Source organism: Calidris pugnax, unplaced genomic scaffold, assembly GCF_001431845.1.
Source record: "Calidris pugnax isolate Ruff unplaced genomic scaffold, ASM143184v1 scaffold24, whole genome shotgun sequence".
NCBI classification, from domain to species: domain Eukaryota; kingdom Metazoa; phylum Chordata; class Aves; order Charadriiformes; family Scolopacidae; genus Calidris; species Calidris pugnax.
The window spans coordinates 30,786,101-30,801,087 of NW_015090922.1; the positions used below are offsets into that span (position 1 = coordinate 30,786,101).

At 39.8% G+C, this 14,987-nt stretch overlaps 1 protein-coding gene across 1 annotated transcript in view; it reads left to right on the top strand.

Moving 5' to 3' along the window:
• Nucleotides 1–14,682, top strand: part of LOC106892932 (chromosome unknown open reading frame, human C6orf118) — a 71,258-nt gene extending 56,576 nt beyond the window's left edge. Inside the window, 2 exon segments of the mRNA XM_014950501.1 lie at nucleotides 12,028–12,103; nucleotides 14,321–14,682. Coding sequence (XP_014805987.1) covers nucleotides 12,028–12,103; nucleotides 14,321–14,682 — 438 coding nt within the window.
• The last annotated feature ends 305 nt before the right edge of the window (nucleotides 14,683–14,987 follow it).

Here is a 14,987-nt window from a genome sequence, read left to right on the forward strand (position 1 = left end):
ATGTGCTCTGAGGCAGTTTTTATCAAAGTAGGCATAGTACAGCTTCATGTTACAGATTCTTTTTTTGCCCTTTATTGTCTTTTTCTGGTACTTCATAGCTATCAAGCTCCTTGTGATTAACACAATATACCTGTTTGTGCATGCCTACTGTCAGTCTACATTTTTTGCTGTTAGGTTAATCCTTTAGAAGGTGATTATGTTTTTCATAATTTGTTAGAAGGTGCTTAGAAATTTACACCTTCATGCTGAGAAAGAAGTGCCTGGAACAGAAGTTGTACAGATGGAGGAAGTCTGACTGGACTCTCTGATCCTATGAAGTAACTCACATCTGTGGAGGAGCTGAGGGATAATTGTGCTTGTTGGTTTGATTTCCTCTGTCACGTTTCTCTGCGCATCCTCATTCTGGCCGCAACTAGAAGTAGAAATGACACAATATGATGAACTAGAGGCTTCAAGTGGCTGGTCTGGCTAAGTTTTGGTTAACTCGGGGCGTATGCCAAAGTGACACAAACAGAGCCATTTGAATACCTCCTGTTTTCAGATTTCTTTCTTCAAGGGAAGAGACTCTGCTGATACCTTCATGAGGTTAGTCTAATTGCTTTCTCACATTTTTGCTTGCTTTTAGTCTTTTTTGAAAATCAAGTATAATATTTTAAATTGGATGAAGTAGGTAGGTGATTATTCCAATTATTTAATTAGTAGCCATCTCAAAAAGCTGTTCTCAAGGAATGAAGACTTTAAAATGGAAATAAATTTTAAAAAGCAACTCAATGCAGAAAGGTGACTAGATCTCTACAGTATTTGCCAGTTAAGGTATAGTATTATCCATGATTACATTACTCTTAAACTTTATCTTTGTGCCCTACCTGTAAAAGCTTAGTAGTAACTCTTCAGTGAAGAGCTCTCCATTTATTAGTCAGTAGCAGACTCATACAATTGTATAATAATCAACATTGTCTTGAACCTTCTTCAAAGGCAGATTGTTTGTAACAAATTCACTTTACATTCTGCTGTGGGTTTCAGTTGAACTGAATTTAAAAGGGTTGTGATTAAAGGCCATACTCAGCATTGCATTCAAGAGACATCAAAAGGCTTTACAAAGGAAGAGACAAAAGACGGGATTACCTTCTGGACTAGAGGGCTCAGCTACATTGAAAGAAATTAAATTGGCCTCTAACTTGGCACCTTGGCTGTGTGGCCCTGGGAAGAAAAGCACTGTTTCTCCTGTCTCAGTCTTGATGCCTGCCTAGTTCTGACCTTTTAACTTCCACGCACAACCCTGGTGTAGCCTTAGAGGAAAAGACTGTGGTGGCTGCAGCTGAGGCAGAAAGGGCAGCCGTGTGCCACTCAGTCCCAGCCAGGGATTGCTCCACCCTCCTGGTGTGCTGGCCACGTTTGGTGAGATAATATGACCAAAGTTTGGTGTCTCACCTATTAATTTTGTAATGTATTTTAAAGCTGATTCGTAACTCGTTATCTTTTAACAATCACAAGGCAATGGCTCAATACTAAGAGCTCCATTCATCCTCTTCGCAGCCCACATTAAAAATGCAGCCCTTCCCTGTCGGGGAACCTTTCCCACTCCTGCAAGAAACTGGGCTGGATTGTTCAGGAGCAGGGGGCTGCAGAGCAGGGCTGTGGCTCTGCCATAGCGCATCTAGATATGCACGAGGTGCGAGGGATACAAGCTGTGTTCTGTAGGGTGTCTTTTATGCAATACCGAAGAAAGAAGAAAATGCTTAAAGTAAGGCTGGTAGAATGGGATTGGGAAGGCATTGTTTCTGTTTTGTAGCTCAGGCTTGGTTTTATATTTTCCATGGAGAAAAAAAATAAAAAGCATGATAATGAAGAGAAAGAATCCTTTAAGTGGAAACTATGTGAGTTTTAACAGTGTGTCACTTTACTTATTGGCCAGATAACTTGCCTTTATCTGAGAGAAATTTTGAAGGTTTACTCCAGTCTTTTGATCCAAAACACATGGGAAAAGCTGTTATATGAATGATGGGCAATAGTAGCGTCCTCTCTTTTTTCCAGTACCTGTGGTATACAAAGTTAGCTCTGTTTTGGTTTGTTGTGTTCTGGAGACGTGGAAGCACCTGCTTGAAGAAAATGATTCATCTAGTTCTGACTTCAGTACCCTAAACTCTAGAAAGTGATCAAGAGTTTGGATATACCAATTTTCTACTGGTTTACTACAAAGGAAACAACCTTATTCATTCATTTATTTGGCTTGGTCTTCTAAACTGACTTATTAGCATAGGTGCTGATTCCAACTTCTTGCTATTTTTCGGGAAACCCAGTGTTCTCCTAAACGCAGGATTTTCAATACCTTCCCTCTTCGTCTAAGTGCTTACTTCATCTCCTAGTCTCCAGTAATGATCTCTATGATCTCTAGTACTGGGAGAACGGTGTCTGTGCATAAACAGAGGTTTGGGAGATGTTCTGCTCCGTATTGAGAACCTGCAGCTTCTTGGTGTTAAGATTTAGAGGGCTCTTAGCATGGTGTGAATACAGATGTTGGTTGTAGCCAAACTGGATCCACCTTCGCAGAACAGCTGTGAAGGTGAGCATTTCAGAAATGTGAAAGAAAAACAAGTAATTAGTGAGCTTTTTGGTAGTATGGTGAGTATACTCTTGAACTTTGAGTATCTCATCTGTATGCTTTGCTGCTAATGAAATTGAGTTAGTCCTAAATTCATTTGTAGCTCACCTCTCTAGAAAGGGCTTTGCCTCTCATTTATAAGGTTTCTTTGATTGCTCTACAGCTGAGTCAATTCACGTTGATGTTTCATTACCAACTGAATAGCATAAACAGTGAATGTGAGACAGAAACTTTGTTGTTTTAAATTCCATTAAGCTCCTTGGCTTAAAAATCTTAGTCCTTAAAATCAGATGTTCTGCATGGAAATATACTGTACTACATCTGCTTAAATCTGTGTAGGTAACCACAGAGGTGAAAAGAGGAAAAGATACTGACACAATCATTGAAGTGTGGAGGAAGGAGGATATTCAGTTGAAATCATATTTCATTCTCTCAGGTTTGTTACGTTAGGACTCCAGTGAATAGCTCTGCACAATCAAATGCTTTTCAGACATCATATGCTCAAAACACCACTTCCTTATTTAATGATGGGTTGTTGAAAGCTTTGTATGTCTAGAATTTTCTTTTTTCTCCTAATTTGAGAATAGTGTTATGGTGTTCAAAGTATTTGTTTTTATCAGTGTTATAATATCTTGCGTCCAAATGACTGTAGTTGAAGAATATTTTCTGATATCACCAAATAATTATAGAAAAAAACCAAAATATTTTGATTGCATGCTTAAACCAAGAGCATGGAAAAGGTAATGCTCCAATATTAGCTTCTGACGAGACAAGAGAACTCCCTTTTTTCTTCTCTTATAAAATAGCATTTTGAATTGCTTTGTACAATTATCAGTTTGTTTGTTTTTAAAGCTGCTCTTCCAGGCTTTGCTGCCTTTTACCTTTTTATAACAGCTACAGCAAGTCATGCAAGTCTGAAGAGGAATAAGTATAAAGAATAAATGATATAAGAGCTACAACAGTTCTTTTTAGAGGTTAGTAAAGGCAGTCAGGATAAGCTTGAGGAGCACAATGAACGTATGAAAGAAAATTGTTTTAATATCTTCAAGTAGAAAGTTGTTGATCTCAGATTAACTTTCAAGGCTAACTCTGCATGATACTTTGAGAAATATAGCATTGTTCTTGGTTCTTCTTCCTGTGAGTTTTCAGTGTGAAGCAAAAAGTGTTTCTTCCATGAAGGACGTTAACCTTCATATTGCTGCCGTCATTTATGATCTGACTTATATTCAACAGCATTACAGCTAGTGTTTAAATGTGCGGACACCAATGTGGAAAAACATCCATACTATGGAGGAGGCACTGATTCTAGTGATTTATGCTTAAAGTTTTGCTGAGCTGAATGTTCTGGACTGAGGTTTCAAGTTTGTGAGCTAAAAGCATAACTGTCCTGCATCTACACCAAATGTCAAGGTAGAAATACAATCCCCAGAGGAAGTCATGGTGCTGCCCAGTGCAGCTGAGGGCCGGGGCAGAGCATCCCTTATAGAATGGGTGGGGGTTTGGTAGAGCAGAACCCAAAGCACATTTCAGGTCTGCCAGTAAACAGCTGAGGAAATCTGGTATGCAATAAACAGGGCATGCTATACACAGAGTTTCATAATGTTATTTTAAAGCAACTTTTCAGGATACAGTTGTATTTAAATTTTGTACAACTTAGAGTCTTCCTGACAAAAGAATTTGTTCCTGAGTCTTACCCTGTACAGAGCTGCTGTTAGAAAAGAGAAGTGCAAAGTCAAGAATTTGGAAATATTTTCCTAAATAAAAATACAAGTGTTATGCAGTCTTCTGAATAGTCAATCTATGTCCATTTTGTGTCCAGATTACATGAAACTATGACCTTTTGTTATATGTGTGTCTTTGGAATTGGGCATCCATGTTGGATGTCAAAAAGGACTGTGGTGGGTTAACCTTGGCTTGCTGCCAGGTGACTATGAAGCCACTGTCTCAGTCCCCCTCCTCAGCAGGACAGGGAGAAAAAATAAGATGAATAAACCTGTGGCTTGAGATAAAGGCAGTTTAATGGAGATTGGAAAAAAAAAAAAAAAAAAGGGCAAAAAAAGGCAAAGGCTGTGTGTGAAAGCAAAGGAAAAAAAAAAAGTTATTCTCTACTTCCCATCAGCAGGTGATGTTCAGCCACTTTCTAAAACTTTAACTACAAATACTCCCCCCTTTAGCGCCCCCCACCTACCTTTCTCTTAGCTTTGATTGCTTAGCATGACATCATATGGTGTGGAATATCCCGTTGGTCAGTTTGGGCCAGCTGTTCCAGCTGTGTCCTCTCCCAGCCTCTTACCCCATCTCTAGCTTACTGCTTTGCAGGCGTATGTGGGTTGGAGAGACAGCCTGGAATGCTGTGTGAGCACTGCATAGCAGTGGGCAAAGCATGGGTGTGTTATCAACACTGTTTTACCCACAAGTGCAAAGCACAGCACTAAAGGGGCTACTCTGAGGAAAGTTAACTCCATCCTAGCTGGACTGAATACAGGAATAAAAAAAGACAAACATAAAAAGAGACAACCCTTTGTGGGTGTTTATTTTTTTTAAAAAAAGTATTTATTTATTATTAAAACATACAACTAAAGCTCTGGATTTGTGATGTTGCCAAAATGATTCTGCATGTTTGATTGACTAACCTTCGATTTAACAAGGCTAGATACACTTGTTACTAAAATTATTGCACTTGACTTTCTAACCACACTGGACTTCATGTATGAGATGTTCTAAGTAATCTTCATGGGTTTATAGCTTCATCCTTGTCTGCAGACAAAATGGATTGCTTTGGACAGAGTGAAAAAATGAGTAAACAGTTGCCATTTGGTTCCTGGGAGAGGTCTCTGATTTTGAGCTTACTCTTTGCAGACACTGGTCTCTATGCACAGATAATCACTGTGTGAAAATGGAAAGCTGTCATTGCTGTGGGACATTTAGGTGTGTCACCCTGGATCAATAAATTTCTTCTCATACAGTTGCTATAATGATCAATCTGTTTTTCAGTCAGAGGGTCAGGTGTGATTGTTGTCTTACCAGGCACAGATAAATCATTTAGTGCTATGTTGCTGCAGTATTGGTAATGGGAAGGGAAAGTTCAGGAGATCTTCTGTTGACAGATAAGTTTTGTTAGTTTTGCTGCTGTTGTTGCACAGCTTTACGGTGAACACAGAAGTTCTGCATAGCTATTTGAAATGTTTAGGAAGCTCCTAATTCAGCATTCAGCAGTTGCTATAGCCATTGTCAAGTCCTTGTAGGTATTTGGGCAGATCATTTTCCCTGCTATCCAAGACACAGCAACAGAGTTGTATGGCATTATTACTAGTAGCAGAATGTCTCAAGGATTTAGCCAAAGGCATGTTTTTGACAAATATAATGCTGAACATTGTCTTTCCTATCACCAGCTGACAGCTTTCAGTTAATATTGCTGATCAGGGCGTGCAAATTTGCCAAGTTAGAAAATTTCATCTTTAAATTCTAGGCTATATCTTCAGCCAAGGTTAGCTGACGCCTCCTCCAAACTGTATGGTACCCTCTGAGAAATAGCCCTTGATCTGCTCTGTATGTCCACTTATTTGTTGGCATATTTTGCGATCCTGCCTTGGAAATGGAAAGCTTGACTGTTTTATTGAACTCTTGCTAACAATTGGCTCTGTATTAAAAATCACCCCTGCCAGAGCTCAGAAATATTTTACTGCTGCAAGAAGGTTTATGAGCATTAAGCTGAATGTGGACATTTTGTCAACAATGCTGGGATGTAAAGGATTTTGTGTTACACTTTTTTTTTTTTTTTTTTTTTTTGTGTCTAGAGGATGGTGTTATCTGTGGCTTTCAAGGGACATATAACAATAGCCATGCAAGAAAAGGAGCACAGTATGAAGATAATTGCATCAGCACAGGCATGGAGTAAGCCCTGGAGATGAAAGAAGTCTGTGAATTAAGTTCACTTGACAATTATAACCATGAATAAAGCATACCAGACATGAAACAATTTAATTATTGAAATTAAATAGTTAAACCACCAATGCAATATACACCCTTATACTTCTTTTTCTTTACAGAAAAATACACTATTGAAACCCATAACATTAACTTGGACTTAATGCCAGAAATCTCGCTTTCTAAATCACTTTTTATTCAATTTTTCCTTTCCCAAAAGATCCCCCAAACCTTTCATCTTTAACAGCAGCTTTTGCTACAGAAAAGTACCTGCAAACTGCTTCAGACTGCCAGATAGGCAATCTTTGGTCTGAGTGGTGGCTGCGGGTCAAAAACCTGGATGAGGAGGGTGGGACTATAAGGTCAACTGTGTGAGAACTATTTCTGGACAGAAAGAGCACTTTATTTCTCAGGGCCTCATTATAGAGAAGAGCAAGGAGCTGTAGCTCAGGTTCAGGTACAAGACTATTAAAATTAATGTCATTTTGTATGTAATGATGAACTTGATCCTTAGTTGCTCCTATAAACAACTTCAGGGAAGCCAGATTTTTCACGTACTATGTCCTTATGGAAATTCACTATCCTGTATTCCAGCTTTCTTTTTTTTTTTAAAAAAAAAAAAAGTTCTGTTGCTTTTCCTTTTTCCCTCTTCCTTTTTGTATGTTTCTTTTGTCCCTCCCTCAAATTCCTGCAGATAACTCCCCTCCCCAGGGGCTTTTATAGCTGCTTATCATATAACCAGCCTTATCACTCAATTGCTTGGGTTACCACTCTATTGCATGATTCTATTTTCCTCTCTTTTTTTTTTTTTTTTTTTGGTATCATTAGTAAATTCTTCAGTAAGTCTGGGAAGATGTTTCCCCTTGTGATTATAAGGGAATCTGGGATTAAGTGTTTATGACCAATCTGCCACAGCCTGTGAATCCATTAAGACGGTTACACCTGCACGAGAGGTCAGGAAAACTAACTACTCTCATTAGTTACCTCAAAAAGTTCTGCTTTCTCTTCTGGTGGAGGTAGCTGTATTATAATATCTATCTATCAATAGGTCTTAAATCAGCTGCAGGTGAATAAAGCATTGTCTCTGAGGACATAAAAACTTCATGCAATTTCTGAAACATGCATTTTGACCAGTTTCTCAGAATTGGGAGTACCGGAGAGAGGGAATCTAATGAGGGTCAGCTTACCGGCCAGTGTTCCAAATCTCTAGTGTCTGACATCTTTGGATATTATTCCCTTGGGTGCCATCTTTATACAGTATCATCTTTATTGAACAATGAAGAGCATTACACGATATAACGCATCTTCCCTGAAAACTTAGAACATTCTCTAAATATAGGGCTACTTGGATGAAGCTACTTAAGTTAAAGTGTTACTATTTACTTGTTCTTAGTCTAGGCTTTCAGTCTGCCCTTGAAACATCTAGTTTCTTAACACCTTTCATGCGTACACTTTGGCTTTTTCCTTTCTTGGGTTTAGGGACTTTCTGCAGAATTACAGTCTAATCATAATGAGATTTAAAGTAGAAGATGAGTGCATTTTCATGTGATAAGACTAAGTTTACCTTCAGGTGGTCAGATTTAAGTTAAGGCTCCACCTACAAAAAGACTCTTCAGTGACTGTACTTTGTTTAGCTTTAGTGTTTTGGTCAGGTTTTGGGTTTCTTTGTTGGTGGTTGTTGTTGTACATTTGGTGGTCTTTGTTTGTTGTTCTTTTTGTTTTTTTAAATACCACTTATCATTGTAGCAGAATTTTCAGTGTAAGAGACTCTGATTTAACAAAACGCCTGACTGTTCTTTCAGAGAAAATCAGGATGATATATTTCATGTTGAGTCTAACACTCAATTTTCAGAATAAAATGTTCTCTATCATGTGTGAGTCTCAAACAATGCTGCAATTAATATAAATTAATGCTGATGTGTCATGCTGGTGGCAAATATTCACATGCTAGTAATTCAAAATTCAATTTTCCAATGTGTGGGGTTTTTTTTTGTTTGTTTGTTTGTTTTTTTGGCCAGATCATGAGGTAGTGATTTGGGTCTGATTTAGGCAGGCTCTTGGAGGACTGTGTTATTCAGAATATCTAAGTTCTTTAAGCAACATGATTTGTGTCACATGAGTAGCATTTTTTTATTTGCTCATTTAAACTCATACTGTCCCCAGGGAGACAATTGTTTGTGGAGAGGATTGCCTTTGAATGTTCTGTTTTGATTATTTTATTTATAGCAGTGCTATACCTGTGTATTAAAGTCTTCCCTATATCTGGACAATCTACACCTGTTTTAATTGCTGAATGTTATTTAGGCCTGAATGTCATTCTTTATTCAAAACCTTGTTGCCTTGAACCTCCCTTGCAGAGCTGTTTTATGAGCATTTTACATTTCTTTTGTGCAACAGTAAATTACTACAACTTTTATATGAGGTGCAATGTAGCATAAGTGCAGGTTTAGGAGCATAATCCCATTCAATGTCATATTGGAAAAAATGGTTTAGGAGCTCTGTTTTTGAACTAGCTTACAGCTCCACCCTAGTACTTGGAGGGGCTGTTCTCATCTAAAATGATATTTCCACTGAATTCAGTGAATTTACATGTACTTCCTATCAACCAGGTTCTGGAGAGGATTAATCTGGAGAGGGCTCTATTGACATTTAAATTCTGGGATTTATTTGGAGCTGGGGCTGGTCATGTTTCTGTTTACCCTGAACTTTCTGGTAAATCACAGCCTGAAATAGAAGGACTGGAAAGAGAAAGATGCTTGTGTGACTACGAGTGAAAATATTCCTCTGAATAAACTTAGCACCAGTATTTGTGAAAGCGTATTTCTATATCAGTTGAATGAGTAATAAGGTATAATGAGGAACAGGAGTTTCTGTCTTCGTCACTGCAATGCATTTTAAAGTATTTTATAATAAAAGCCCTGCTGTTTGTCTAAGAATAACAACTGTGTTGTACAGTGCGATTTATGGAATTCTTGTATAGAAAGTGTCACTCAGCATCCTTCTGTTACTTCAAGTATAGGGCTGTGTATAACAAGATTTTGGATTCACAGCTTAGTCATGTGAAGGACTTTAAAAATATGGTTTTAATATTGAAAGAATAGACTGGTCATGAGCTTCAGATGTGTTTATACCCTTGGCTTCACTGCCTGAAACTTCAATTACTTTTTAAAAAAATCAAATATATAGGATATCTTAAGCTCTCAATTTAGATTTCTTAGGGAGAAAAAAAGCGTATCTGTGAAAGAAGGGAGGATAAAGAAAGAAGTATTGGATAGGAAAAAGCTGATGGAGGACAGCAAAGGCTCATTTTGATTTGTTCTGACTTTATGAAACGTAGATTTTACAAATGCATGGGATTTATTTTGTTGTATTCAAAGAAATAAGAGCCCGTCAGTTACAACTGACCTGTATATTTCAAGCAGTCTGGTGCCATTAGCAAAATGCAGAGGATTTTCTCTTGCTATTAATTTTATACAGCTCTCTCATCAAATGTGCATGTTGAAATCTCTCTAATTAGAGATCCCAAATACTCCAAATTAATAGCTATTTTATGTCAAGTTCTCAGCTACCCTTCATTATCTTTACCATTTGTATGCCAGTGATGAAAATGAACAACTTCTATGGAACAATGTAAACATTATTTTCTGCCTGCTCTGTCGTAGTCTGCCTCACATATACACATGACATGATTCTTAATCAATATTGTGCTTACTAAAATCTGTGATAAAAAAAAAATCCTTTTTTTTTTTTTAATTTTAAAGAAAGGAGGTAGGAAACTGTTTTCAAAAGAAAATATATTTTTCGAAAAAAATTTCCTCTTTTTTTATTTTAAAGAAAGGAGGTAGGAAACTGTTTTCAAAAGAAAATATATTTTTCACCTTCTATATTCTCTCATACAAGGCTTTAAAGGAATTCTCACATATGCCCAAGGCTTCTGACATTAAACATTGTCTGAGCTATGATAAACTTACCAAGTGGTGCCTGCCAAGAGCCAAACGTATGGCAATATTATGGAGATCTTGTAACTGAAGCCACAGCAAGCATATGTGATCCTATAGACTTGGTTCTTTATTACTCTGCTCAGGGCACAGTAGATGTAAACTTTGTCCTTTTTATGCCCTCAGCCTTGGCAATCAACTAAGAATCTGGCTGTTGCAGGATGGATTTGTGTTAACTTATAGTCTGGATGACAGACACCTTCCCCCCCGCCCCATCAGATCATTGTCCTGTAAGGGAAGAATTGCTGGCTGTAAAGCCACTGCAGCCCTGCTTGTGCCTTGCTCACTGCATGTTGAAGGTCTCCTGCTGATGTAGAGGCACTGGCTTTGCAGGGGGTGGGAGGGGGCAAGGAGATGCTCTTTATCTGGCTCCCTACTTTGCAATGTCAGGTCAGCGCAAATGAGGAGACAGGGCCTCTGCTCTGGCTGAGGACCACAGGTCCACAGTTGCAGGCCATTGTTATTGAAGAAGCAGCAGTCTCTCCACGTGATGTCAGTAAAGCAAAACACCCTTTTTGCAGGCCAGCCCGATCTGTTTGGTATAATTAGCCAGCCAATGATCACAGCTCAAATTACATCCATTCAAGGACAGGGGATGTAAACAGAACCTAGTTATATCCAGTACATTGCAGTACTGATCAAAGCCAGCTCCTGAGCCTGCACCTCCTGGCTTCTGAGAATGGTGGGGGAAAGAGAGGAGAGTGTCGTCTTGTTCCACTAAAGCCACCAGATGATGATGAATAGTCTTTCTGCTGCCAGAGAGCAGCAAAGGAGGCCGTGTTGCAATGGCCATGCACAAATCACCCAGTAAGGTCAGTGATGACAGTGCTTGCCTTCTTAGGGGGTGCATCAGCTTTCACTTGCTCTTTTCATAAACACAGAAGAATCAGATTAGAGCTCGGCTTTTAATAGCTGAGAATTTTTCCCCTGCTTTTACCCTCATCTCCCAGTCTACCCCAGTGCTGTCACTAGCCCCATTCTGGGGATGTCTCTTATTAGCAGAAACTAGCTTATCCCAGACGAGATATCCAGATCAGCAAAATATTCCATTCCAGGAAAATCATGTCTTCAGCTCTGGGTTGTGATGCTGAAGTGTCTTTACTGCTTAGCTACAGGAAAACTAGATTTTGCTGTGACATTTCTATTCAGCATCATGGCCAGCTGGAAAATGTAATGGTAATAGCAGCATTTTTTTTTATTTATTTTTTTTTAAATCAGCCTCCCTTGGTCATATGTAAGCTCTTCCTTTTGGATTTGGAAAATCAAATGTGGTTGTTGTAGGGTAAAGGAGAGGCAATGACAATGCTGCCTTACCCTCACAGCAGCCTGCCCCAGTTGTGCTGTCTAAGGGTGATGGGGGTGATGGGTTACTGCTTTTAATGCTGTATCCTGTCTTGGGTTGTATCATGGGCCAGAGGCACCTAAAATCTAACTTTCTTGGGAACTACAAAAATCAAAGAGAATGTGCAATTGAGGGCTTATGCTCTTGTTCTTGCTAAGGAGGATGATGTCACTGCTGCAGACCCTGACAGTGGCAGTGTGGAAGCAGAGATTTTGGGACCTTCTAATGTTTCCAGTAAGAGCAAGTTTTTTTTTGTTACGCCTCTGAATGGAAAATGCCAAGTAGATAGAAGAAAATGGGATAGCTGGCCTGCTTTTCAAATTTTCTGTTGAGTGAGGAGTGATGAGGGTTTTAAAGATAAACTTTTATGCTGAGGATTACTTTCAATTGTATGAGCCTAGGCAACGTAAATTGATGCACTGTTTTTATTCATGTTGAATTACTATGTTTCTCCAGGCTCTTTGGTGCTCTCTGCTCTGATAGGTAGTCAGGGACTTATGTCAGAGCACCAGCCTTGGTTTTAGCCTTTGCTTGCCACGTAAGAGAGGTAAGGACAAGAGAAATATTTTCCCCTAATTTAGTCTTCTTTCCAAGGATCTCCTTGCATAGGGAGCTAATGCAGTGTGGAAAGCTGGAGAAGAATGGGAGAGTAAGAGATGCATTGAGGGACAGACCTGAAACACTGAAATTATTCCAGGTAATGTTCTGGCCCGTAAGCGGAAGCAGGTTAGGAGGCTGATTTTGGGGAAGGATTGTTATTGGCACAGAAACATAGAGGTCTCTGAGAAAGTGCTCTATTTTGGGGGAACAGCTTAGAATAAGTATTGCAGTAAAAGGACTAAAAGTGACTGTAATTTCCTTGTACCCAGGAAGAAGATAGTGCATGGTGAAAGGCTACATGATGTAGAGTAGATAATTCAGACTCCTGATTAAATTTATGAGATAAGACAAGCGGGTATAGTAACCACACAGGTTACATTTGGGTATGCTGCTCATACGCTAACTGAGAGCTAAAAAAGTTCACCCCAGAGAGAGTGTTCTTTCTTGCTTTTTTTCTATGTGCTCTTTTCTGATTGCTGAGGTCTGGGGAGACAACTACAAAACATCTAGCTGGGCTTTCTGATTTTACTCTCTTCTCTAGCCACAGCAGAGGCAGAACTGTGGACCAGATGGATGTCTACCCTGAGTTGGTAGAACCACTTCTGCATTATTGCAGTGGAATACAAATATCAAGCTTCCACAGTTTGGACCTTTTTCTTCATAAGGACAGATCAACAAAAGCAAAAAGTCATGAAAATGTGACTGAATTAAAGCATCATGGGTAATCTTAGTGTTGCGTAAAACATAACTTCTTGAAACTTTTGAAAGTTCAGGAAAAAAAAAATAACTGTTTTGTTGGCTTTTCTAGTGTACTTCAGTATGGACGATCTTAAAATACCTCTTTAAACTAGATAAAGAAGAAACAAACCTACTGTAAACGAGGGAGATGAAAGCCTGTCAGAAATGCTTAGTCCTATTGCAGTGAGAATGCACAAATGGGTAAGTGGAACAATAGTTTTCTGGAACAAGATGGTGGATGTTATCTAGCATGTTGATTTAACATGAAGCATAAACAATGCATGATTTCTATAGCTTGGAAGAATATCTGAATGCAGTTCTGCCTAAATTCCTCTCCCTGGAGCGAGGAGCTGCTCTCACAGAGAAAGCAATCTGTGTCTATCACAGAGGATGAATTGTGCGGGCTGTCAGTTCCAGAAGCACAGTCAGCTTTGACCAGAATTGCTGTACTGCATCTGACGAGTGGATTTAACAGTTCCTGGGAGCACATTTTTAATACTCCAGTTGTAAACCTGACAGACTGCAAAGGAAGAGCCATCATAGCTTCAAGAAAAGAGAACGGACTTTCCAAGGGACGTCATGCATGAAAATATTTATATAATTTCTTAGGAGACACTTGCATCCATTTTTTTGGTAAGTTGGAGTTGAAGCATTTGCAAAAGAGCTGAGCCCAGGTATTTGTTCAGGATTGTGCTGGACCCATTAAATGCACTGTGCTATATGTAAACCAGGAATGGATCAGGACACTCTAAAACAGAAGACGTGACTGGAAGTTGTGTTTTTCAGCCTTGAACTACTCCGTCATTTACTGTGACAAGTTGATACACAATAGTTTCCAGATGGTCTGCTCACTTGGGCTGCCTAAATACAGTGTTGAGGCTCTTGTTCCCAGGGCCAAATTTAGGCATGGAGGTTTGAACTCCTGCTGGGTCAGAGAAATCCCTTTCCCCAAGTGGCTTCTTTCATTCATCCTCCTGGGGACTGCTACATTTCTTTGTCGGGCACGGAAAGAGCCCCGTGCCTCGGCATTCTTATGCAGCTGTCTGCAGTCTTTACTTTCTTATCAACAGCCTTCTGCTTAAGCAGCACTCATCTTGTGTCTTGTGCACCAAGGTCTACAAGGTGCACTACATCTACAAGGATGGCTGGTGTTGGCTGCTCTTCAGCAGCGATGGCAGATGAGTTTCTCCTTTGCCTGTTGCCATATGTGGAACTTTGACATGCACAAAGTCCTTGCAGTGGCATCCAGTGGCGTCTCGCAGCAGCTGGGCAATGCCCCCCAACAGGGTGTTTGGCTCTGCCTTGCTGGGGCCCTGCTGTACCTTCAGGAGTGTGGTGACAACCTGCCAGCTGGAACACCAGGTAGGAATCCTAAGCAAGTACTACAAGATCCTGCTTGCATTGGAGTAGACATCCTTGTTGCTGGGAGCAGGATGTACTCCTTTGCTGGCATCCCCGTGCTGCTAGAGTTGTAGGTGGATCTTTAGACTGTCAGCCACCTGTCTGCTGTCAGGTTCAGTGGGAAGCAAATACCATGCAGGTTGTGCTGGAGAAGGCAGCTATATCCACAGGTGCAGGATTTCTGAGCAATGGTATTGCAGCAGCTCTCCTCACCCCCTGTCTCCCTCCACCTCCCAAATCTGGGAGAATTGCCAGATGAAGTTCTCACAGGAGGACATCTGTGTGCCCCATCCTTGAAGGGGCTGAGCAGGGAACTACTGCATGGTTGTGGCACAGAGGCTGCACCAATGTCACCTTGGAGGTTTTAGCTCGCAGGGGT